The sequence below is a fragment of the Fundulus heteroclitus genome, chromosome 21 (genome assembly GCF_011125445.2).
Source record: "Fundulus heteroclitus isolate FHET01 chromosome 21, MU-UCD_Fhet_4.1, whole genome shotgun sequence".
Classification (NCBI taxonomy): Eukaryota; Metazoa; Chordata; class Actinopteri; order Cyprinodontiformes; family Fundulidae; genus Fundulus; species Fundulus heteroclitus.
The window spans coordinates 37,024,157-37,048,504 of record NC_046381.1 but is presented as its reverse complement, the minus strand read 5'-3'; the positions used below and the strand labels follow the sequence as shown (position 1 = coordinate 37,048,504).

At 40.5% G+C, this 24,348-nt stretch overlaps 2 protein-coding genes across 2 annotated transcripts; one reads left to right on the top strand and one right to left on the bottom strand.

Moving 5' to 3' along the window:
• The first annotated feature begins 325 nt into the window (after positions 1-325).
• On the top strand, positions 326-16,181 carry LOC118556836 (sialic acid-binding Ig-like lectin 14). The gene is made up of 8 exons (XM_036125255.1): positions 326-420; positions 14,029-14,129; positions 14,323-14,697; positions 14,794-15,093; positions 15,170-15,424; positions 15,524-15,590; positions 15,809-15,848; positions 15,949-16,181. Exons 2-8 carry the CDS (start codon positions 14,042-14,044, stop codon positions 16,156-16,158), a joined length of 1,335 nt encoding a protein of 444 aa, XP_035981148.1. The 5' UTR covers positions 326-420; positions 14,029-14,041; the 3' UTR covers positions 16,159-16,181.
• On the bottom strand, positions 6,242-8,078 carry LOC105920203 (myelin-associated glycoprotein). The gene is made up of 5 exons (XM_036125127.1): positions 8,003-8,078; positions 7,588-7,681; positions 7,016-7,393; positions 6,620-6,919; positions 6,242-6,543 (listed from the first exon to the last, which is right to left on the bottom strand). The coding sequence occupies exons 2-5, from the start codon at positions 7,673-7,675 to the stop codon at positions 6,242-6,244; spliced, it is 1,068 nt and encodes a 355-aa protein (XP_035981020.1). The 5' UTR covers positions 7,676-7,681; positions 8,003-8,078.
• Positions 16,182-24,348: the final 8,167 nt, after the last annotated feature.

Genomic DNA, 24,348 nt, shown 5'->3' with positions numbered 1-24,348 from the left:
TATTATTATCCCTAAAATAAGATAATTAGATATTCTGCATTTGAAATAAGACGATGGAGATGAATTGTTCTTATTTTAAGTGCAAAAATCTTATTCCATTGGCCAATAGTCGTATTCACCTGTTCAAATCAAAGAAAAATTCAAAAATTTCAAGAAAATTGCACTTATTTTGAGTTCCCTTTTTGCAGTGTTCTGTAAATGGCTCTGAGCTGTGTGTTACCATACCTCATATGATAACATGTTAAAATTAAGAGAAAAAGCTGACTTCCTCTTTCACAGAGCAGATCGGATGAACACTTCTTTAATGAACATGTCTGTTCACAGAGAAGGTGGCTGTTTATTCTGCTGCTGATCAACTCATCTTAACACATCAACTGGTTTTAAGACTAAAGTGTTTTAGTTTCAGCTGCAGAAATCCTGGTAAGTTTACATTGTTGATCAATTAACCAAATATCTCAGCATGCTTATTCATTTATACATTTTGTCAAAAAGATCCATTATTTTTTTTATTTTTTTTTTTAATTTATTCATTTATTTATTTATTTGGGAAAGCCAGGAGGCGTGGTGGGTGGGCTGAGGGGGTGAAGGTGTTGGTCCTGGTGAGTGGTTGGCTCACAGGCCCTACCGCCTATCCCTGGCCCCCGGGCTATGGTGGTGCCGCTGGTGGGGCCCCCTTCACCGGTGGGCTTTCGGGGAGCGGGGGTGCCTATTGGAGTCAGTAGGGGAGCTGGCTCCCTGGAACTTAAGTAGGCACCCCAGTCCTTTTCTCCCTATCCCTGAACTCCTCCCCCTGCCTGCTCCATCACGCTGCCACACATGTAGGACCTTGGGGAGGGGGGCATTACTGGAGGTTGCCACTTTCTGATGATGTCCCACACCCCAATTTTATTGTGCATTTTAGACACTTTCACTCAAAACATTTTCATAACGCACATTCACGTAGGCCATTGTATGGGGGGGGGGGCTTATATTGTGTGAGCCTCGCCTCGGATGGCTCCCTTCACCCCCTCTCGCATTTAGACATTGAGGGTTCTGGGCAGTTGCTTGGAGGGGGTGCGCCGGCACCAGCTACCTTTCGGAGGGGGGGGATGGTGCCGGGTACCCCTTTCGGTGCTCCCAGTTTTAAACACACTGGAGAACAACATGCAGGGAGGATCGGGGTCTTTCCCACACCCCAGATCTCCGATTGTGGCACGGAGTCTGGGGCCTGAAGGAGGAGCGGGACTCGGGCTGACGCCACTGCTCTCTCCAAAAAGGGGTGGGGGGAGGGGTGGCTAGGGTTAGGTGGGGGAGGGAGTTAGTTTATTAGATATTTAGGGGGAGAGGGGGGTTTTGGTTGGGTGGCCCGTACGGGTCATGTTGGCCCACTCCTTGGGGGCCTGGGCCGGGGGGCGTCTGGTATGGGTGCAGGATCGGGGGTCAGAAACTGGCAATTGGATAGTCGGATTGTGGTGGACCCCCCCACTTGGGATTGTTGGATGTGAGTGTTATGTGGAAATGTGTGTATGTCCCGTTTTGGTTTTTTTTGAAAGCCTGTGTGTGGTGAGTGGGGCACTAGGGTGGGAAGGTGTGAATGAGATTTTTATTTTATTTTTTTCCAGATTCGGGTCCGAATCGCTCCCTCTCCCAAGAACATCTCAAGTCTCCGCTAGGTGCGGAGCCCATCCCCCCTGTCCTGCCCCCCTCCGCTGGCTGGCGCCTTGGCCCGCTGGTGCATTGGTGGCCCTCGGGTTCGGGGCGGATTCCGTGGGTGCCGGCCCATTCCTGGTGGCTGCTTTGCAGGGCCTGGCTGGGGCTCCCGCTGGGGGACAGGCTCGCCCCCGCGGCTCCTGAGAGTTTCGGCATTGTGGTGGCTGGGGGATTTCCTCGGGGTCGTCTCTCCTCTTCCCTTGGAGGGGGGGCAGATTTCCTGTGTTGGCCCCTCTTGGGCACCTCTTGGGCACCCTGCTTTAACTTTGGGGGTCCGGGGTTATTGGTCCCCTGGCGCCTGCCTCAGTACTCGGGGAAGGAGGGCCTTTGGTTCTTCACAACCACTATTGAGCATTATTCTTCTGGATAAATTTCACATACACAAGTGCAGTCTCACAAACACCCACAGGTGCTGGGTTCCAGGTACTACAGTAAGTGTTCACGTCTATACAGAAAGCCCGTAATTTTTTTTTTTTTACTTTCTTTTCTCAGGTGTCACATTATACATGTCAGTTTAAATAATAATACATATGATTTAGCAATGGTATCAAGGTGTTATGTGGCGCACCCAAAACAGGTGACCACATTGGTCATATGTTTATTAGTAAATTAATATGATCTCTATGTACATATATATATATTTACACTGTCGCTTTAAGGAATGGCACAAGCAGTTGCGTTCCGGTTGCTATGGGAACGGACCTCCGCTCGCTCGCTCTCAGATCCAATTTGGGAGAAAACATGGAAAGCTGCTGTGTCTAAATCTCCTTTTATTTCACCTGTCTTTCAGGTCAGTAATGGGTAAACTGTCCATCTTTACATGTCTGTTTGATAACCGATTGTAGTGTTGTTTATAATCTAACAATAAAAGTATAAATAGAAAGTTTGCCCTTGATCAAGGCAGCTTGCTGAGGTAGGCTACTGTAAACCGTTAGCCAGTAGAATAACAGTTTAACTGGAATAACGGTACTGCAAACGGTTAGCTGCCGTCTCTTGGTTCATTTTCAGGTAACATAGCATGTTGAGCTCCGACACGCTGCTTGTTAGAAGCGGTTATGTTGACAAGTTTAATGACTATGATTTAGCAAATACACACGGGTGAAGATGAATAAGTACACACTGTTTTTAGAAACGGTTATTTTTCCAACTTGAACAAGTAGAAATTAGTCCGCACAAACAGGGTTTACAAAGGGTTTTGTAAATGGTCATTGCTATTTAGTTTAAGTGATTTAAAGTGATTCTTATATCTTGTAGCCTTTGTCAGTAATCAAATGCAGTTTGAATGTTTTAGCCCAGTATTCGCTAGGCAGCTATATGCAGCTACAACTTTAATCATAATGTAGCCATGTTAAAGCACTCTATGAAGCCACAGTGGCCTTGGATAACTGATATGTTGGAAGATGAATATAGAGCATAGTATATGTGATATTCTGTTATATTGGGAGATTACAATATGGCAATGTTTTGTATGAATTGTTATGTATGCATTGCTATCTACTATTGTATATTTGTGTATTGTGTGCTTTGTGTGTTGTGCACCACACTGGAGCTTGAGCGAGACAGTTGATGCACAGGTGTTTTGTGGTTTATTCTGAATAAATAACTCAGATCCAATTTGGGAGAAAACATGGAAAGCTGCTGTGTCTAAATTTCCTTTTATTTCACCTGTCTTTCAGGATATTTAAATTTGTTATTACAGTCCCATATTTGGGACCTGTAACAGTTACTTTATTGTATCTGTTACACTATGTCCGTTGGTTGCACTGTTCTTTTTACATCTCTCTTACAAGGTGATGAAGCAGACGGAGGACGTTTTATAATTCTTTAACTTTTATTTCTTTTTTCTTTTACCTCTTCTCCTTCTTTGTTTCTCTTCTTGTTCTTCCTTTACTCTCCGACTTTCCCATTGTAGTGTCCACATAATTTGAAACACGCCCCACAGGAATCACAACACACAAAAAAAAAGATCCATTATATATTCAAGTGTTTGAGCTTTCTGTTAACAAATATACTTTTGAAGAGCAACTTTGGAGTTATTCCTAATTTTCCTTCTTAAACTTATTAATTCTTGCTCTGTGTGTTAAGCCTATGTGTGAAATGTGAAACGTTCATCTGCCAGTATTAGAGATTCCTCGGGGCTGTCAGTCCATTATTTCTACAGGTGAACTTCTGCAATCATTTAATAACATTTTCATTCATTGGTGAATTTAGATCAGAGTAAACAAGGTAGGTTTCTTGTTTTAAAAATTTGTTTATTTAAGAATATATTTAAATTCCTAACATATTAATAATTTAAAAAGTTTTATCAAACATCCAAATAAAAACATTGTTCCAGGATCAGCAACTACCAACTATAAAGAGCAGAAGGAAAATTTGCACCTAAACTATAGACTTCTCTTTGTGTAGAAATGGTTTTACAAACAATATTAGTTAACTCTATGTGATATTTCTGATGGATTTTATTGGGAAAAGAAAATTACTTTTTGCACCTCAGTGATAATTTCTCTTTTCTTAGTTACCTTTGACAAATAAACAGAAGTCTTTGAAATAAACATAGAAACAGAAAAGCATGAGCAATAAACATGTTTCTAGTCTGCATAACTAAGAAACTTCACATCCAGTAAACAGGCTGGTTTCAGTCTCTATGATAAACCTGAATGACACAACAAACCAACTTACTCCATTTATTTCAAAGCTTTTAATCAGACCGTAAGCAGACATGGCAGGACCTCTAGAGTCTGAATGCAGCGTTTGCAGGCAGAGACTGAAACATTTCAGGCAACTAAAGGAGAGAGACATGAGAAAAGAAAACGAGTTTCATAAACAGGAGCAATACCTGACAGGACAGAGTCACGATGTGACAACTAAAGCAAAGGAAACTTTAAAATAGGCCAAGGCTGATAAACAGGAAAAGTGACTCTCTGTAAGCTTTGTTTCAGTAAACATTGTTTAAAATGTGAAAAACGTGATTTAAGGCATCATGTTGACCTGATGAAGACTGGAGCTCTGAACATTCAGGAGCTTTACCCTGAGGAACACCAGAGGAACACGGACCACAGCTGGAGAAACTTGGAGCTGGTGTTAAATTTGGTTTCATGTAGCAATAAATATATAAATGATGTTGCCCTTTTCTACATATAAAGTATTTTAATTTCATGACTCCAAGTTCTTCCAGTTTAATCCAATGTTTTAGGGGAATGTTTTATATCTAATTTAATTTTTATACAGGTCAACAAAATCCTTTAAAATCTTGTCTTGAATATTAAACTTCAGGTAAGATGACCATAAATTAAAAGTAACACTGAAAAAAAACATTCTAGTTGTACTAAAGATTTCCTTTGTCTTACTTAGAGGAATCCTCCTTTGTATGATCCACCAAAGTATTGTGTTTCACTTTATAACACATGTACAGTCAAAGGTGACAGTAAAGACATCAGAAATCCCTTCCATGACACGATGGTTGGGCCTGTGATGGACCGGTGAGCTGTCCAGGCTGGACTCCTCTTCTGGCCTGGAGACAGACACCAGTTCCTGCTGTGACCTTGAACTTGCAATGGTTGGATGGATGGAAAGAAGAAATCCTCTGACAAGGTCACGATCATGATTCCTGAAGCTCCAACACTTTGTTGCCATCATCTGCTCCTTCTGCGTCCTGTGAAAAGGAGACAAAAAGTATATGGTGAGAACTCCACTGTTCTCACCATATACTTTGAAAATGGCTGAGAGTCACAAGAAGCAAACCGTGTTCATGTTTATGAGAAGAAGAGGAAGGCCTCAGTAAAAAGAAAAAGACCAGAGTGGATTTGGGATTTTCTCTTCTTCACTTGATCCCCGATGAGCAGAAGAGCAGGTAAGACGGTCTTGTGCATGCGGAGTTATTCAAAAAGGGACTTGGGCGTTTCTTACCTACATTTTTATGAAAATCGACAACTTTACCTTTCATAGATATTTATAGAAGTCAGATGATTTTTGTCTTTGTTTTTGCCACTGTCAAACCCAAATGTCCCTGCTGTGGGACAATAAAGATATTTCTATTCTAATGATAGAAAACTATTTTTTACCATCACTGTATCTTTAAATGCAAACAAAACTAAACTAAGTAAAACAAATTGTTTCCGAAGTGTCTATAATTTCTGTTATCTAAATTCATAATTATTTTTCTTACCTTCCCCTGTATGTTGGAGAACCTAAACCAGCTAAAAGAAAAAGAAACAGAATATTAACAAACCCCAACATGTAACAACAGAGCAGCAGGTTTACATCTGAAACTCATAGAAAAGCTCATCTCACCACTCAAAGAGGCAGAATGCACTGCAGAGCATTATTATTCCCAGGATCTTCAGAGTAACATAGACACTGAGTCCTGCTGAAGGATGAAAATAAATGTTTGACATTTCAATAAAACAATGAAATATTTAGAGTCCAATTTAGACTAAATTTGGGTCAAAACTGCAATGATCTTACAGCACCATTGAATAAGGACTAACTGTTTGTTCAATATTTAAAACATTTTCATAGCTTGTTAACAAAAGAACACCTTAAATCACAACAATCAATATTTCAGATATAGAAATTTAAACAAGTGTATAAAATTACCTCCACCACTAAGAAGGATCACTGATGATCTGTGATGACCCAGATCATTTGTAGCCACACAGTAATACTCTCCTCCCTCAGTAGCATTGAAGCTGTAAACCTGCCCCACAGATACATTAATGGCTCCATGTTTGCTGTTCCTGAACCAGGTGAAGCTGGCAGGAGGCTTGGCTCTGCTGGAGCAGCTCAGCTCCACCCAGCTACCTGCTGACACCAAACCTGATGGACTGGTGGATGCTGAGGTGTCTTTAGGAGCATCTGAGGAAAATGGGACACACATTAACTTTACTGATCAGAAACAGCTGAACCATGACGTGCTGACAGGATCACTTACATGAAACACTGAGAGTCACTTCTGTCTCTGCTGTCTTGTTTCCTCCATTCACAGGATATGTGGCAGAACAGCTGATGTTGTATCCATCATGTGTGTCTGACAGAGTGATGGTCTCCTGGATTTTAGTTGTAAAGGTTCCCTCTGTGTTTTTCTCTGTTTGTCTGTGAGAGTCTTGTTGGAGACTCCAGGTGAGTTCAGGAGGTGAGTGTGGACAGGGAGTCAAAGCTGAGCAGCTGATAGTGACAGACTGATGCTCCTTCAGATCAGCAGGGATGTTAATGCTGGGACTCCAAGGAGAATCTGGGAGTTCACATAAGACACAATTTACTAACATAAATATTTTGTGCAGATTAATATATAAAGAATAGATTTCAGATAAAAATGGAGCTCTTTTACCTTTAACTGTTATGTGAAGAGGATCAGCACATGCTGTTGATCTGTAGTTCCCGTTCTCAACTCTAAAGAAGTATCTGTCTGTAAAACTTGTCTTTAAATCAGGAAACAGAGTGGTGCAGTTTTTCTCTCTCAGGTTTCCAATATTCAGTGAAAAGGTGTTAACTGACCCACTGCTGTGGAAAATAACGTTTGGACTGTGGCCAAAATTCAGGCTATTTTTCATCCAGATTCCATAGATAGTTCTGCTGCTGTCAAATGTTTTGTCCTCTGTATTAAAGCTACATGGGATTTGCAGACAAGATCCACTCAGAGCTTCAATCTTCTTTGGTGCAGTGATTCTGAGGCCTGGTTTTTTACCACCACAATAAGCCAAAGCACCTATAAAAACAAACAAATGATGAACATAATGTGGAGCAAAATCGGCCTGCAGAGAAACTTCATGATCCACAAACTCCAGTTCAGCTGCAGCATGTTACACATGGAGCCTTTGAACAATATCAGGATCTAATGTTTCAGACTAGAAATGATTCATGGGACGTCTCTGAATGAAAGGAAGTGAACAAACAGCTCACCTGGAAGAAAGAAGACACTCAGTAACATGTTGACTACCAACACGCTCTCAGACAGAGCTGCCATCAGATTCAGGCGGTCCTTCTTCATCTCAGACTGGAAACCAAACATTTGGGCGATTTATTAAAGTAGATCTGAAATTAGAGGTTTAGCTCATAGCAAAGCAGCTTTAAATGCACTCTACACATTTCACCCATAAGCTTAACTCACAGAGCAAGAATTGATAAGTTTAACCCCAAGGTTGCTCTTTAAACGTTTTCCCAGCACTCAGATCAGGACAGACTTAAAAATGTATTTATGTTACCAACATTTGTTGATAACGGAAAGCCAAAACACTTGAATATATACTGTATCTTTTTGACAAAATGTATAAATGAATAAACCCTAACCCTTAATTGATCATTAATGTAAACTTACCAGGATTTCTGCAGCTGAAACCAAAACACTTTAGTCTTAAAACCAGTTGATGTGTTAAGATGAGTTGATCAGCAGCAGAATAAACAGCCACCTTCTCTGTGAACAGACGTGTTCATTAAAGAAGTGTTCATCCGATCTGTTCTGTGAAAGAGGAAGTCAGCTCTTTCTCTTAATTTAAGCATCATGACGTAATCTTATGAAGTATGGTTTAACACATATTTCATTTGGTTTGCTTTATGTGCTAAACTTATTATAAACCTTTGTAGACATTTTATATTGATTTGTGTATTGCATAAACACATATATTTTTATCAAATATGATTTGTAGCCAGTATCCACTGGGAAAGATCCAACTTTCCCAGTGGATACTGGATCACCTCACTGGTCGACCTTAGCATGTGACAACAAGGGGCTGCGTCTCTGACAAGTTGACCTGCAGTACAGGAGCACCGCAGGGAACTGTACTAGCACCGTCTTTGTTCACCTTATACACCACAGACTTCTCCATCAGCTCACCAGGCTGCCACCTGCAGAACTTCTGAAGGTGGCAGCCTCATCAGAGAAGAGGATGAGTCCATGTACTGATAGTGGATCCAGAGCTTTGTAGAGTGGGTGCCAGCAGAACCATCTCAGGGCAAATGCAGTGAAAACAAATGAGCTGCTGGAGGACTTCCACAGAAAAAGACCCACCTCACTGACACAAGTGAACATCCAGGGAACTGATATGAAGATAGTGGACTCTTAGAAGCACCTGGGTGTTCACCTGAGCCATAAACTGGACTGGAGTCATAATACTGATGCTCTTCACAGGAAGGGTCAGAGCAGACTCTACCTGCTGAGGAGGCTGAGGTCTTTTGAAGTGCAGGGGGGGGAAGCGACTGGATAAACTCATTAGGAGGGCCAGCGCTGTCCTAAGGTTGTGGGAGACAGAAGAACTGTAAGGAAAATCACATCACTGATGGACAATGTCTGCAACAACTCCCATGCACGGAGTTGTTGCAGAGCTCTTTCAGGGACAGATTGCTGCATCCCAGATGTTTGCCACTGTGTTACGCCCCCAAGGTCTAGCGGTTCAGGAACGGGGTTCAGGAGCGGTAACAAAATGTGTACAGAGAAAATAAGTGGAATGTAAGATGATTTATTACATAAAAAATGGTTTTACAAACCCAAAACATAATACTCTTTAACCCAATTAATACAACAAAGAAAAGGGCTAATAATCTCAAGAATGTGACGTGCAAATTAAATGACAAAATGTCAGTCTAAGGTAAACCCAAAACAGCCCAAAAGGGAAAAGGGGGAAAAAAACACACATGCAAAGGGAGCACCAAGCTTCCCAAACACGAGCTTCTAGCTTGTACAAAGTCAATCTAAAAAGCAGATATAAGCTGCTTAACAAAACAAGCTAACACAACTGGTTCAAATTGCCCAAAGCAGTTGTAAGCACCAAAGGTGGGTGAACAGCTTAACAAAACGACTTTCTACTAGCTGCCCCACTGAAGGAATGAGTTCAGGAGTCTTTCATGTAATGCAGGTGGGCCTCATCAACATCTGATTGGCTTGACAATCCTCTGCTGGTCCAATGAGGTCGCTGCTCCTCTGCAGCCTTCATTCAGCCAATCAGGAAGGTGTTCTGTCACAGCTGGACCTGCATAACTAACACAAGCCTGGATAGTCTCAAGAGGCCAGGGGCCGTAACACACTGTCACACCCGAATTTCCCCATTGCGGGACAATAAAGACATTCTTATCCTTATTCTTACACGTGGCTATTCAACAGGTGTTTGGAACACCCCAATGTGTCACTGCTTTGCTGGAGAAAGGTTTCCTTCAGATCTGATGTGGTGGACGTTCCAGCTGCGCAGGAAGCACTGCAAGTTCAACTTCAGTCATGGAAGAAAAACTTAATGGACACAGAAGAGTTGCATCTCGATTGACAGATCAATCAGTTGCTCTTCTTCCATTGTGTGTAGCACGCCGTGGTACTTACTGTTGACGGCTGACCATGTCATGCCACAACGTCTCAATTATGTAAAAACAGCTATGGTTTTTCAAGAAATCATTATCTGATGGGAAAAGACTTCTCTGGAGACCCACCCCCCATGTGACCCCGGGTCATGTGGTTCATGGAGCCCTCAGCAAACATCTCAGCACCGTCAGTCAGTTTTAGCGGCTGCTGATGAGGCAGACGGCAAAAAACAACTTTCTCTTTTCTCCTCACAATTATTGACCAGTAATGTGTGATTACTTCACTGACTACATTTTATCAAGTATTTTTAGCAGCGGCAGGGAAATTTACAGTTTTTGTTGATTGCTTTGACCTGTTTGAAGAAGCTGGCAACCTCTAAGTTTTCATCATCACCATCTCTGCAGAGCAAAAGACACCTCTTGCAAATGAGTTAACCCATTCTCATTGGTTTGACACTTTTTCCCCACCCTTTTGCAAAACAGTTAACGCAGATATCATTCAAGCAGTCCAAACTCCATTGCTTTAGCTGTGGTAGCAAAACAGAAACCATATGTTCCAAGCTCTTAGAAACTTCTTGATCAGAATGAAATCACTGAAGCACCTGATTGACACTTCTTTACACAATTTTTCAATTTGCTGTCAGTTTTCAGGCTTTACGTAAAAGGGGCCATGTTGAGTGTTGTTCTTTGCAAGCATGGATGGTCTAAGGCAGATGAGAGTCAGAGTAAGAGGTAGATGGGTCAGGGGAAGAAGATTATGAGGAAGAGGAGTCCATGTGCGAGGTGGCAGTGTAGCTGGAAGGGCTGAAGTTACAGATGAAATTTGGGCAACTATGATTGATCATGTGGTAAATCATGGCCTTTCACTTAGAGGGGCGGGACAAAGAGTCCAACCTTTTCTCAATAGAAACACGGTTGCATCCATTGTAAGAGTTTTTCAACAGGAGAGCAGGTATTGCTGCTCTACAGTATATACATCTCTATCTATTCCTATAGAGGAATTCTTCAGTGCATGGAGATGGAAGGTATATGATCACCGCCCCATGAGCAGATGCCCTTGCTCAATGCAATGACAAGATATAGATGCAGAGGCTTGTCAAGGATGGATCAGGCATGCAAGAAGATTTTTCCCTAGGTGCATCGCAAGTGAAAATATTGAGTGTGATGAAGATGAGGCCATGTGGCCTATTCGTCAAGAGAGAATGGACTAGAAGGAACAAACAGCCCTAGTATCTTCTGTTGGAATCTTTAATTTTTTGGAATATTTCATTTGTTTATCTGGAAAAAAATAATGAATAATCAAAAAAATTTGGATCACAGCATACCTGCTTCTGGATCCATTTTTTGCAAAAAGGCAAATTTGATTACAAATGGCACTGACATGTTAGCTGCGTACAGTCATTGGCTACAATGAACCAGCAATGCTGCACTGATTCATATTGAGTGTGGTGTTTTGTATTGTGTTGCCCCTTGTGTAACGAATGATTGGAAGGGCTCAAACATTTGTGTGCAGGTTGTGTTGTTTGAGGGCAAAATGTGCTTTTGGATCATATGTTAAATGTTTTGGCAGAGTTGGAGCCTTTTGCAAACAAAATGTGTAATTTTGACCATTGGTGCCACTGTTTAGACCTCTGCGTTAACTGTTTTGAAAAATGTGGGTTTTGAGTTGACTGCTGCGTCAAAGCAATCAATAAAAACTGTAACTATTATAGATAAATATAACTGTGAAATGAAAAATAACTAGTTATATTTATATTAGGCTGTGTGTTAAACCCTAACTCATATGATGACAACATGATGTTAAAATTAAGAGAAAGAGCTGACTTTCTCTTAATTGAGAAGTTGTAGTAAAATCAAAAGTGGGTTTATCAGTTCTGCATTAAACTCACAATGACAAGTTTTTAAAATAAATCACGACCAGATACGATAAATGACAGCTTTGTGTATTTTCAATATTTTGTTTGGTATGTTCCTCTTCTGTGATGAAGCTGAACAACTATCATAGCTAAATTTAACAGAGAAATTAGAAAGAATCTGTGGTAATTATGTTCAGTAAATGGCTCTGAGCTGTGTGTTAAACCATACCTCATATGATGACAACATGATGTTAAAATTAAGAGAAAAAGCTGACTTCCTCTTTCACAGATCAGGAAGGATGGAGACTTCTTTAATGAACACGTCTGTTCACAGAGAAGGTGGCTGTTTATTCTGCTGCTGATCAACTCATCTTAACACATCAACTGGTTTTAAGACTAAAGTGTTTTAGTTTCAGCTGCAGAAATCCTGGGAAGTTTACATTGTTGATCAATTAACCAAATATCTCAGCATGTTTATTCATGTATACATTTTGTCAAAAAGATACATTATATACTCAAGTGTTTTGGCTTTCTGTTATCAACAAATATTCATAAAGACATTTTTAAGTCTGTCCTGATTTGAGTGCTGGGAAAACTTTTTAAGAGAAACCTTGGAGTTAAATTTATGAATTCTTGCTCTGTGAGTTAAGCTTAAGGGTGAAATGTGTAGAGTGCATTTAAAGCTGCTTTGCTGGGATGAAGAAGGACCACCTGAATCTAATGGCAGCTCTGTCTGTAAAATGTACCTCTAACAGTTATTAAGAACAGCAATAATATTGATAATAATACTATTATTATTATTATTATTATTGTTATTAGCGAGGAATAGTGGATGTATCTTTCTTGACTCAGATGAAGTCAGTCCCATCAGCTGCTCTAAGGACAATCCTACCAGAACTGCCTTGGAGAGCGCCACCATGAGGAACCGGTCGCTTCACGTATCCATGCTGCTGCTGGACCACACTGGACCACACTGGACCAAACTGGGGTCCCTGACAGCGGAGACGTTTCTGAGAGGGCTGACAGAGAAATCCTGACCAGGTCAGCAACCCTGAACCAAGCCTACCAGTAACCAGCTAAGAAGGTCTGAGTACTGTCAGCCAGGTTCAATATTAATCAAACTATGTAGCTGAACGGACCAACATTAAAGTCCTTTTGCAGCAATAGTCAGTTTTTCTGATGCAAATGGGGCTTTCAGGAAGATTTTGTGAACAGAAAGTATTTTTACTCAATCTACGTCCATGACTGCAGGTGATGCCCAAATGGTTCTACCCAAAACTGTGGAAAGGTAGCTTGCATGAATAATTCAGTTAAACAACACGGTTGGGTAGAATAGCTATAATAATAATAATCCAACCGATGTGAGCACATTTGGGAGTTCACCGACTCAAAGTGCATCAAGGGGTGCCTTCAATGTGTTATTCTGTCTTTGTGAACTGATAGCTTAATAAAGTGCTGAAGGAAAATTGAGAAGTTGCAGTAAAATAAGAAGCAGGTTTATCAGTTCTGCATTAAACTCACAGCGACAAGTTTTTAAAATAAAACACAACCACATACGATAAATGAAAGCTGCGTGTATTTTCAATGTTTTGTTTGATATGTTCCTCTTCTGTGATGAAGCTCAGTAACTATCATAGCCAAATTTAACTGAGAAATGAGAAAGAATCTGTGATAATTATATTCAGTAAATGGCTCTGAGCTATATGTTACCATACCTCATATGATAACGTGTTAAAATTAAGATAAAGAGCTGACTTCCTCTTTCACAGAGCAGGAAGGATGGAGACTTCTCTAATGAACATGTCTGTTCACAGAGAAGGTGGCTGTTTATTCTGCTGCTGATCAACTCATCTTAACACATCGACTGGTTTTAAGACTAAAGTGTTTTAGTTTCAGCTGCAGAAATCCTGGTAAGTTTACATTGTTAATCAATTAACCAAATATCTCAGCATGCTTATTCATCTGTACAATTTGTACGTTTTTGCTTTCTATTATTAACAAATATTCATGAGGAGTTTATGAAGTTTCTCATGATTTGAGTGCTGGGAAAACTTTTAAAGAGAAACCTTGGAGTTAAACTTATCAATTCTTGCTCTGTGAGTTAAGCTTATGGGTGAAATGTGTAGAGTACATTTAAAGCTGCTTTGCTATGAGCTAAACCTCTAATTTCAGACCTACTTTAATAAATCACCTAAATGTTTTGTTTCCAGTCTGAGATGAAGAAGGACCGCCTGAATCTGATGGCAGCTCTGTGTGAGAGCGTGTTGGCAGTCAACATGTTACTGAGTGTCTTCTTTCTTCCAGGTGAGCTGTTTGTTCACTTCCTTTCATTTAGAGACGTCCCATAAATCATTTCTGGTCTGAAACATTAATTTCTGATATTGTTTAAAGGCTCCACGTGTAACATGCTGCAGCTGAACTGGAGTTTGTGGATCATGAAGTTTCTCTGCAGGCAGATTTGCTCCACATTATGTTCATCATTTGTTTGTTTTAACAGGTGCTTTGGCTGATTGCAAAAAACCAGGCCTCAGAATCACTGCACCAAAGAAGATTGAAGCTCTGAATGGATCTTGTCTGCAAATCCCATGCAGGTTTAATACAGAGGACAAAACATTTAACAGCAGCACAACTGTCTATGGAATCTGGATGAAAAAAAACAAGGATTTTTCTGCCAATCCAAACGTTGTTATTTTCAACAGCAGTGGGTCAGTAAGCACCTTTTCACTGAATATTGGAAACCTGACAGAGAGAAACTGCACCACTCTGTTTCCTGATTTAAACACAAGTTTTACAGACAGATACTTCTTCAGAGTTCAGAACGGGAACTACAAAGCAACAGCATGTGCTGATCCTCTTCACATAACAGTTAAAGGTAAAAGAGCTTCAATTTTATCTGAAATCTATTCTTTATATATTAATCTGCACAAAATATTTCTGTTATTAAATTGTGTTTTATTTAAACTCCCAGATTCTCCTTGGAGTCCCAGCATTAACATCCCTGCTGATCTGAAGGAGCATCAGTCTGTCACTATCAGCTGCTCAGCTTTGACTCCCTGTCCACACTCACCTCCTGAACTCACCTGGAATCTCCAACAAGACTCTCACAGACAAACAGAGAAAAACAGAGAGGGAACCTTTACAACTAAAATCCAGGAGACCATCGTTCTGTCAGACACACATGATGGATACAACATCAGCTGTTCTGCCACATATCCTGTGAATGGAGGAAGCAAGACAGCAGAGACAGAAGTGACTCTCAGTGTTTCATGTAAGTGATCCTGTCAGCACGTCATGGTTCAGCTGTTTCTGATCAGTAAAGTTAATGTGTGTCCCATTTTCCTCAGATGCTCCTAAAGACACCTCAGCATCCATCAGTCCATCAGGTTTGGTGTCAGCAGGTAGCTGGGTGGAGCTGAGCTGCTCCAGCAGAGCCAAGCCTCCTGCCAGCTTCACCTGGTTCAGGAACAGCAAACATGGAGCCATTAATGTATCTGTGGGGCAGGTTTACAGCTTCAATGCTACTGAGGGAGGAGAGTATTACTGTGAGGCTACAAATGATCTGGGTGATCAGAGATCATCAGTGATCCTTCTTGGTGGAGGTAACTAGAGTCTATTCAATCACATTTTTAATGGACACATGTTTTCCACAGTTTTTTTTTTTGTCATTGGTAAACTTTTTTTCTCCTACTTTGCAAAAGGATTTCCCTACTGGGTCTCAATTGTAATTGGAGTCATTTTGTTAACCTCCCTGGTTCTTTCTGTCTGGTAGGTATCAACAATTACAATGATAAACCTAAATTTAATAATTGAGCTTTCATTTAAACCTTCAGATTAATATCTGAACTAGTCCTTAGTCCTACATTTTTTTTTGTACATCTGACCCTCTCATGTCTGTTTCAGATCATTATTGATTCCCTCAGTCAGTCTTTGTGATTTCCTCTCCAACATTGAATTTTTTCTGACAGATCTCTGATCTCTTCCAGGTGCTTTAAGTCCAGACGTTCAACTCCACAACAGATCCAGGTGAGGAATTTTCCATCTTCTGTGTTCAGCACTGCAGTAAGTTTTCATCTGCAGGTTGTGACGACATTTGCTAAACAGGAACAATTTCATTTCCACACAGAGTCAAACATGTGAGGAGGATGCTGTTCAGATGGCAGCCAGTGAAACAGAGGAAGAACTTCATTATGGGGACATGACTTTCCTCCAGAGGCGACCTGAAGCTTCCTCCGTCTCAGTGCAGGATGGAGGACAGCAGGAGTCGGTGTACGCTCAGGTCAAAGTGTCTGCTGACAGTCCAGAGGATCTCTATGCACGAGTGAAGAAGACATAACTTCTGTCACTGTTGTTTGAAAACATGAGAACATTAAAAAAAAAATTCACAGAGATGTTATTTCTTGAATCTGTGTAGTTTTTTTCCCCAGTTTAATGACAGGAAGCTTAAAAAGCTCTTTTTCCTACAAGTCTCACATAAATATGGTTTTATCATTGTAATAGAAAACAATCGTTAATCTCTATTCAGATATTAATTTCCATCTTATTCTCATCTTAAAACTCCTTAATATGTTCTAAAACAGTATATAACACGTTATTTCATTTACATGCTTGATGCATTATATAGATTTAAACCAAACTTAAAACTATGACGTCACATTGGATGATAAAGTTGTATTTTATTGTGGTTGGTGGTAGAGATGCACTGATCAAGACTGTATGCTTCAGATTTATTGATTTTTGTAAAAGCTTTTAACTGCTTGCTGCAATTTTAGTCTAATCCAGTTTCTCTTTAAAAGCTGCTTTTAAGGTCATTGATTAAAAAATTGGGCCTTCTTTCCAGCTCTGAGTTCCATTTTTACCTTCAATATTTGTCACCCTCATTTCATAACCATTTAATGGCAATTCCCATCCATGTATTTGACTAACGCATTTAAATTCATTCTCTTGGTGGTTGAGTATTGTTGATCAAATGTGGAGACAAGCAGCCATATTCTCAAATCTCATGAATGATTAAATTAAATGTATATTATATTCTGAATACTTTTAAAACTCTCTGGCATTAAGAAGCACAAAAATAAATTGGGATAAAAAAAAAACAATGTGGTGGTCAGTAACCGTCACTTTTTCAGCTCAAGCGAAGGAAAAAATGATGGAATCACTCTAGATATGTTCCTCTCCGTAAACACCAGCATCAGATTAGATCCGCTCATTAGTCTGCTGATAAAAAGGAGTGATCACACCTTGGAGAGCTGTTGCACCAAATGGACTGACATGAATTATGGCATCAACACTAGAGATGTCAACTGAACCACAGGAGAGGATTATGAAACTTCTTAAAGAAGGTAAATCATCACCCAATGTTACAAAAGACGTTGGTTGCTGACTATTGTGTACAAACAACAGGAGAGGGTAAAAGGAAAAAAAAGGTTAAAGGAAAGCATGCTGGTAGACCAAGAAGACAAAAAAACTTAACACAATAAGTCTTGAAAACAGAAAAAACAAATAGGAACAAATAGGAGGAAACTTTAGTCACCGTTTGTGACTGAACTGTTAGAAACCGCCCAAAGGAAATAGGATTTACATACAGAGAAGCTAAATGTACACCATCATTAACAACTAAACAGAAGAAAAGGTTACAAAGGGCGAAAGAAAAGTGATTGTGGATGATTAGATGAAGGTTATATTCAGTGATGAATCACAAATCTGCATTGGGCATGGTGGTAATCCTGAAACTGATCCATGACTAGGTCTCCAACCCATAAAGCTGGTCTGGCAACAGCAATGAGAGAAAGTTGGAGTCAGATTGATGAAGACTACCATTTGTCACTCATTAGGTCCTCACCTCAGAGACTGCAAGCTGTTCTAAAAGCCAGAGGAGGAGCAACAATGTACTATTGGTGTGTTGAAGCGTTCTGTTTCTTTCATTTTTCATGATTCCATAATATTTTCCCAGAATTGAGTGATTCTATAATTTTTTTCCCTCTGCTTCAGCTAAAAAGTGACTGTTACCACAATATTTTGTTTAGTGTTTCTTAAAGCCAGAGAGATACCACTTTAAATGAGAAGTTTTCTGTCAAGTTTGATCTACTTTTTTTCAACAAAATTACAGTTTTTTCAAATCGCTATGACAGAGTTTTCAATACATTTAACAGGTTTCCTAAACTCTTAACCAGGGCTTTGAACCGGTTCAAGGAACGAAAACGAAAACCGGGAACGTTATTATTTTTTATGTTCTGGAACTGGAACACTTATTTAAAAATAATGGTAACCGGTTAATACCGGTTTTATTTCGTTCCTCAAAGTTTTCGTTGCCTAATTAACTAAAAAAAAAAAGTAATTATTTTTCTGCGCACGTTTAACCTGACTCCGCCAGCTGTATGTCGCTCCGCCTAGCTCCACTCACATACATCTGGGACATCGCCCATAGAAAGTGATTTCTCCAACCAATTTTATGGTCTGGCCAATCAGGACGCAGGGCTGGATTTTCATAGATGTGACGTAGTGGAGAAGCGACCGTGACGTGAGACTGTTTTGATTAGGGTGACCATATTTTCATTTGGGAAAACCAGGACACCTCGGAGCGGGGGGGGGGGGGGGGGGTGTTGTAAGGCAAACGCGGCTGAGCGGGGGGGGGGGGGGGGGGGGGGGGGCAAACGCGGCCGACTAGCGCGAGGGAGGACTCTATCTTATGATTAATAACAGGGCTGCCCACACTGACGCGGCTCAGGGACCAATGAAGGTAATCGAAAAAACAGGACATTTCCTCACTTTATAAAAAAAACCCGGGACGCCCGGGACAGGACGTGAAATACGGACATGTCCCGGGAAATACGGACGTTTGGTCACCCTAGTTTTGATAGCAATGGCGACTCGTCGAGGAAGCAAGCGTTAACATTGATGCTGCTATTTCTTCCATGTTGTCCAATCTACCTAATATTGTTTCATTAAAAGAACATCAGAGAACGCCTCTGAAGGCTTTTGTTGGTGGAAACCATGTTTTCGTCCTTTGCCCGACCGGATTTGGCAAGTTTTGTTTTCCGGGGCCCGTCCGCAGTGGGCATCCTGTCGGTTAGCGGTTAGCGCAAACTAACTTATTAGGAGGCCTTTAGTCCTCAACGCGGTCGGCCCGGGATCGACTACGACCTGCGGCGCTTTGCCGCCTGTCTTCCCCCCTCTTCCTGTCAGCTCACTGTCAATAAAACGCGTGCCACTAGAGCCGCAAACACATACTGCGTCACTCTCACAGCGTCACGGGTTAGCTTCGGTGTGAGTGGTTGAAATAGCACGTCGATAAAGATGACAGACAAGTGGCTTATCCAATCATATGCAAGGATTTTTGATAATGTGAGTGAAGCTAGGCGGAGCGACATACAGCTGGCGGAGTCAGGTTAGCGCACGTTACCATGACGGCTGAGGTTCACTTCCTGTGTGACATCACATCACACATTCGCTGACTGAATGGAGAGAGAGCGGTGTCTCCACTAGAGCTACACATTTTAAATAAGAGGTAAATTACGATCCATCGTTAAGTAAAACGCTCATTCCAAACACAATATCAATAGCTATATTTGTCAAACGAAAGGAACGAAATTAACCGTTCCGGGAACAGTATTTTTTTGTTCTAACCGGTTCGGGAACGTCAATTTATTGGTGGAACTCATAACAGGAAACGTTATAATTCCGATTGGGGAAAAAAATCGGTTCAAAGCCCTGCTCTTAACGCACCAACACACCTAAAACACACAATTGGCGAAACGGTTAATTTCATGTTAAAATTCACACATTGTAAATTAAACTCCAAAACTAATTTTCAAAACACAATAATACACTAACACAACAAACCATGTCTTACAAAACACTGCAAACATGTTTCAAAATCAAATAATTATCCAAAACACTAACACATGTTCTCTTCCAGTAGGAACATTTAGTCGGTCACAAAACGATGACAAAAAAACACTATCATAAGCTAAAATTACAGAAACTGCATTATTTTAGATGTGTTAGGTGTGCCCTTATACAATAGACAGTTCATGTTTCATGAATTAGCACTATATAAATAAATTTTAATTTAATTTAATTCCCATCTCCTTCAGGTTTTTACAGTAGCATGTTCCCTTGATAGATCTTTAATTCCCAAGATTTTCTCTGTTCCTCTCACAATTATTTTTTTATTTTCTCTGTCTTATTACCCTGATTAGTGCAACTGAGCACATCAGCAATAAACAAAACCTGTTTGATCATTGTTCTCTATCATTTTCTTCTGTCTGTCTCCTCTCAAATGTTCTCAAACGTTCATTATTTTTTTAACCCTTTTACTGTCTCTGCATAAATAACCTGATTGATTGTTTTAACTTGTTGAATTACTACTGCCCTTTTATTGACTTCACATTCATTTATCGCTCTTGTCTGATCCAGCACAGTTGCAGCATTTTTCCTGCACTTTGTCTTCACGTTCTGCGAACGTATGATCACCACAACATCGGGGATACCTTTGTTTGTCTTTACATACTGCCGTCAGGATCCCCAGGTCTTTGGTTGTTTTTAGCTTCCTGGGGAACGTGCGGCTCTGTTTGGGTTCCCACCTTTTATTATTAGGTGATTCTTCTTTCTGTCACTAGTTAGTGTTCAGTTTTTTATTGTTAGTAGTCTGTTCATATTTGTGTTTTATTCCTAATTTCCTACCTACCATTCTCTGTTATAGTTAGGGTCACTCTGCTCACCTGTGTTAATGGGGTACCGCGCGCGAGCTATTTTTAGAAACACAACGTCACGATGACGTCACATCACGTGGTACGCAGTGGGGCAAACTCCGGAAACCCGCCGTTGTTTTGCTGTAAAAGAGACGTGCGTTAGCCTAGGTTTTACTCGGTAAAATCTAAGACCATGGTTTTTAAACATTGTTGCTATGGAACGTGCAACAGCGACTCGAGGTACGCTGATCGGCCGCATATGAAGGATGTTTTCTTCAAGACTGCCAAGGAGAAATGTGTGCGCTGGTACACCGGGGCGGTCGGCCTGCACAACAGTTCAACCCGGAAAAAGTTACCAAATTCAAGTACATATGTAGCAAGCATTTTGTCGGAGGAAAGGGCACAACCGAAGAACATCCTGACCCAATTCCAGCGACATCAAGTCAAGGTAAGAGTATTTTGGTGGCCGACATGTTAATAAAGTAGCGCCTGCTACCATGATCGCATATAGGCTATCATGGTAGCAGGCGCTAACATGATAGCCTGCTACCAGGCTTACTCAAAAACATTTCAAATAAGACAAACATTAAACATATACCCATTCCTGGACGGTGATTGCAAACAACAACAAAAAAAAAAACGGCCGACGCTGCCATGATCGCCGCGCAGGAAAAAAAAACAAAGCTTACCGTTCATCAACTCGGCCAGTTTTCCGGTCTTTTTAAGCCCTCGAACCTCAAGCCATCGTTTGAGCTGAAGGTTGGTGTGTTCTTCGACAGTTCGGCCAGTAATCCGTGTGCCTGGGACATCGTCTTGGGAAAGTTTAACGGCTGTAAAGTCAGTCATATCGCTGTTTCTGTTGCGCTTGTAATAGCTGGGTTATCCGTGCGTTCTCTCCTGTATGCCCTACCTAAGCGGCAAAAGGGGCGTTGCTCTTGAGACGGTGACGTCACGTGCGCGGTACCCCATTACCTGTTCCTTCTGTCTCCTCCCCTATTTAATCTGCCAGTTCAGTCACACTCATTATCAGGTTCTCTGTTAATCTACCACAGTTCTTGTCTCCTCGTCATGTTCCTGGTTCCTGTTTTAGCCTGCTTGCCTGTAAATCTTGGATTTATTATTTAATAAACACATCCTGCCCACCTCCTTACTTTAATACGTGACTCCCAACTTCTTGCCTGCACTCCAGTCCACAAACCTCAAACCCACACATGACAACTAGAGCAATGTTTCCTCATCTTTGACTCTTGAAGCATGGTAGTGGTTGGGGAATATATGCCTTAACGGGGAAATTCAAACTCCCAGTTTTGATCCAGTCCTGTAGAACCAACTGTTTTAAATTGTAGAAGCGCGGCAATCATTATTCTACTGATTCTTTTCCTTGTTGGCGGATCGCAAACACCTTTTAGAGGCATGTACCGCCACCTACTGGACATGACTGTGTAACTATGGCCTCCACCTGGTGCAGGGTGTCCAAACTTTTCTGCACAAGTACCTCCGGTTCTTTTGTCAAGTCAAAAGTACTGGAGGGCCAAAAAATGTATAATAAAATGTAAAAAAAAATTAATATTTACCAACAAAAGTATAGTGCGATTTTCTTCAAACTTTACAAAATGTGATTATTTTAATTAGACAAAACAATTTCTCTGTAGGAAAGGCACACGTAAAACACTGTAGATCCAAAGCTAAAAGCAGGTTTTGCTCATTTGCTTAATTAAAAGATGGGGACAAAGTTTTGCAAATGATTTAGGCTTGGTTGAAAAAAATAAACTGGAATCTTTTTGGTCTCACACTTTAAGAACAGGATTTGGGTCAGTATTTCTTTTCAAAACACTCGCTGTAATCAGGTAAATTTAATAAATGAATTCAAAACAGAATGTAATGCACAAAAGTATGTGGTCCTATTTTCTATAAAGTGAAAATTAAATAAAGAGAAAAACTGTGATTATTAAAAGATGAATAACTTGTGTTATACCTAACATTTCCAATTGTAGGGCCTCAACCTGTCTCTAAATAGTTTTGCCCTAATTAAAAATAAAAAAGTTTCTATCTGCATCAGACATCTGTGCTGGTGGACAAAGTCTTTCTTGAAATCCAGTTTGGGGGTGCACAAAATCAGTCCATGCCTCAGGGCATGCCTGACCTATTATATTCTCTGTTTTAGTTTTGTATGTGGTATGTTTTATTTATAATCCTGATTTTCTCCCTATCCTCCTTTTATTCTTAATATTACCTACAAACTCCATTCTCTCATCTTGTTCATCCCCTGGTTTTTGGGAGTTGGCAAAAAACTGGACATGTGCATTATTACCACCATCTCGTTAGAGTGGTTCTTGATGGTTTCGTATCTCAAGAATGTGTATGTATATACACATGCTATAAAATCAAATTCTGTCACTCCTTTTTATATTAATTTATATATGTTTGCTCCATAAGCTAATTTGTAATGTCCTTATGTTATGTTTTTCTTTAATCTTTTCAAATTCTATCTTAAATCCTCTTTCATGCTTATATATAACATGTTCTATTGTTTCACCTTCCCCATCGGGGTCACAACTCCCTGTATTATACTTTTTTTTTCTTCTTCTTCTTTTTTTAAAGTGTACAATCAAGTCCTGTATACTCAACTCTTATTGTGATTAATCTTTCATCCTTTTCTTTTGTGGACTTCAATTCAGGCTTCAACCCCACCAACCAGACATCCTCCACCAGGAGCTCACACTGCTGGCCTCCATCTCTCAGTGAATAATCTGTTTCCTGACTGACCAGCAGCAGCAAGTGGGACTGCGGAGCATCCTTTATTACACAAGAAACCCAGGTGTCCCCAGCATCCCAGAGGAGCTGCTGGTCTTCTTCTACGCCGCCTTTTTTCAGTCTGTCAAGGTCCAAACTGCAGCAAACAGGTCTGCAGAGAGGATCGAGGCTGGCCTTCCTTCTATCCAGGACTTTTACAGGTCTAGGGTTAGAAAAAGGGCAGCTGGCATATTTGAGAACCTCACACACTGTGAACACAAACTGTTTATACTTTTACCTTCATTTCAGCGCTACAGAGCATCATTTGCTAAAACCAGTCGCCACAGAGACGGTTTCTTCCTCCAGGCTGTCAATCTGATGAACACTTAGAGTACCCAGGTAGATACCATGCGTATTTGCATGAATCCAACCATGTTGTCCTTTTGTTGAAAATGCATTTATTCACATTTACAAGAAAAATATTACTATTTACCTTTGTTGTATATTGTAATTTTCTTTATTGAAAGCAAAGTGGAACCGTAGTCAAATTTGTTGCTCTTTTGTTGCTTTTTTTAGTTTTTTGTTTGGGGGGGGGGGGGGGGGTTCACTTAATTGTAAGAAATAACGTTTACACAGTGTAGCTGTTCTTTCACGGTGGGCCTGGGACTGTGAGCGCAGAGTTCTGGAGACAAACGAACAGCTGGATGGCAGGAACACAACTAGCACCCATATCTCTATAAGGACTTTCCATTTAGTGTTTTAAAGAAAACGGTGCAACAAAATGGGTCAAACAAGGTCATTCATTTCACAAGGCACCATTTATTTTTCAAGTCATTGTAAAAATGAACAAGTCACATATGAAGTTTTTTTTAATTCATTGCACTGTCTGTTCAAAACACCTGATAATCTCCGAGGCATTTATTGGTCCAACTTTTCATGATCTGAGTGTAAACATCAGCTGAAATTCTACTGTTTAATCACCATTATTACACAAGTGGCTGAGTGAATAACGTCTGGAAATCCTGAGCCCTGAAAATACAGCTGTAGTAACGAGTTAACGGACCTCTTTTATCACGTTGAGCTTAATCTAATGTTGTAAG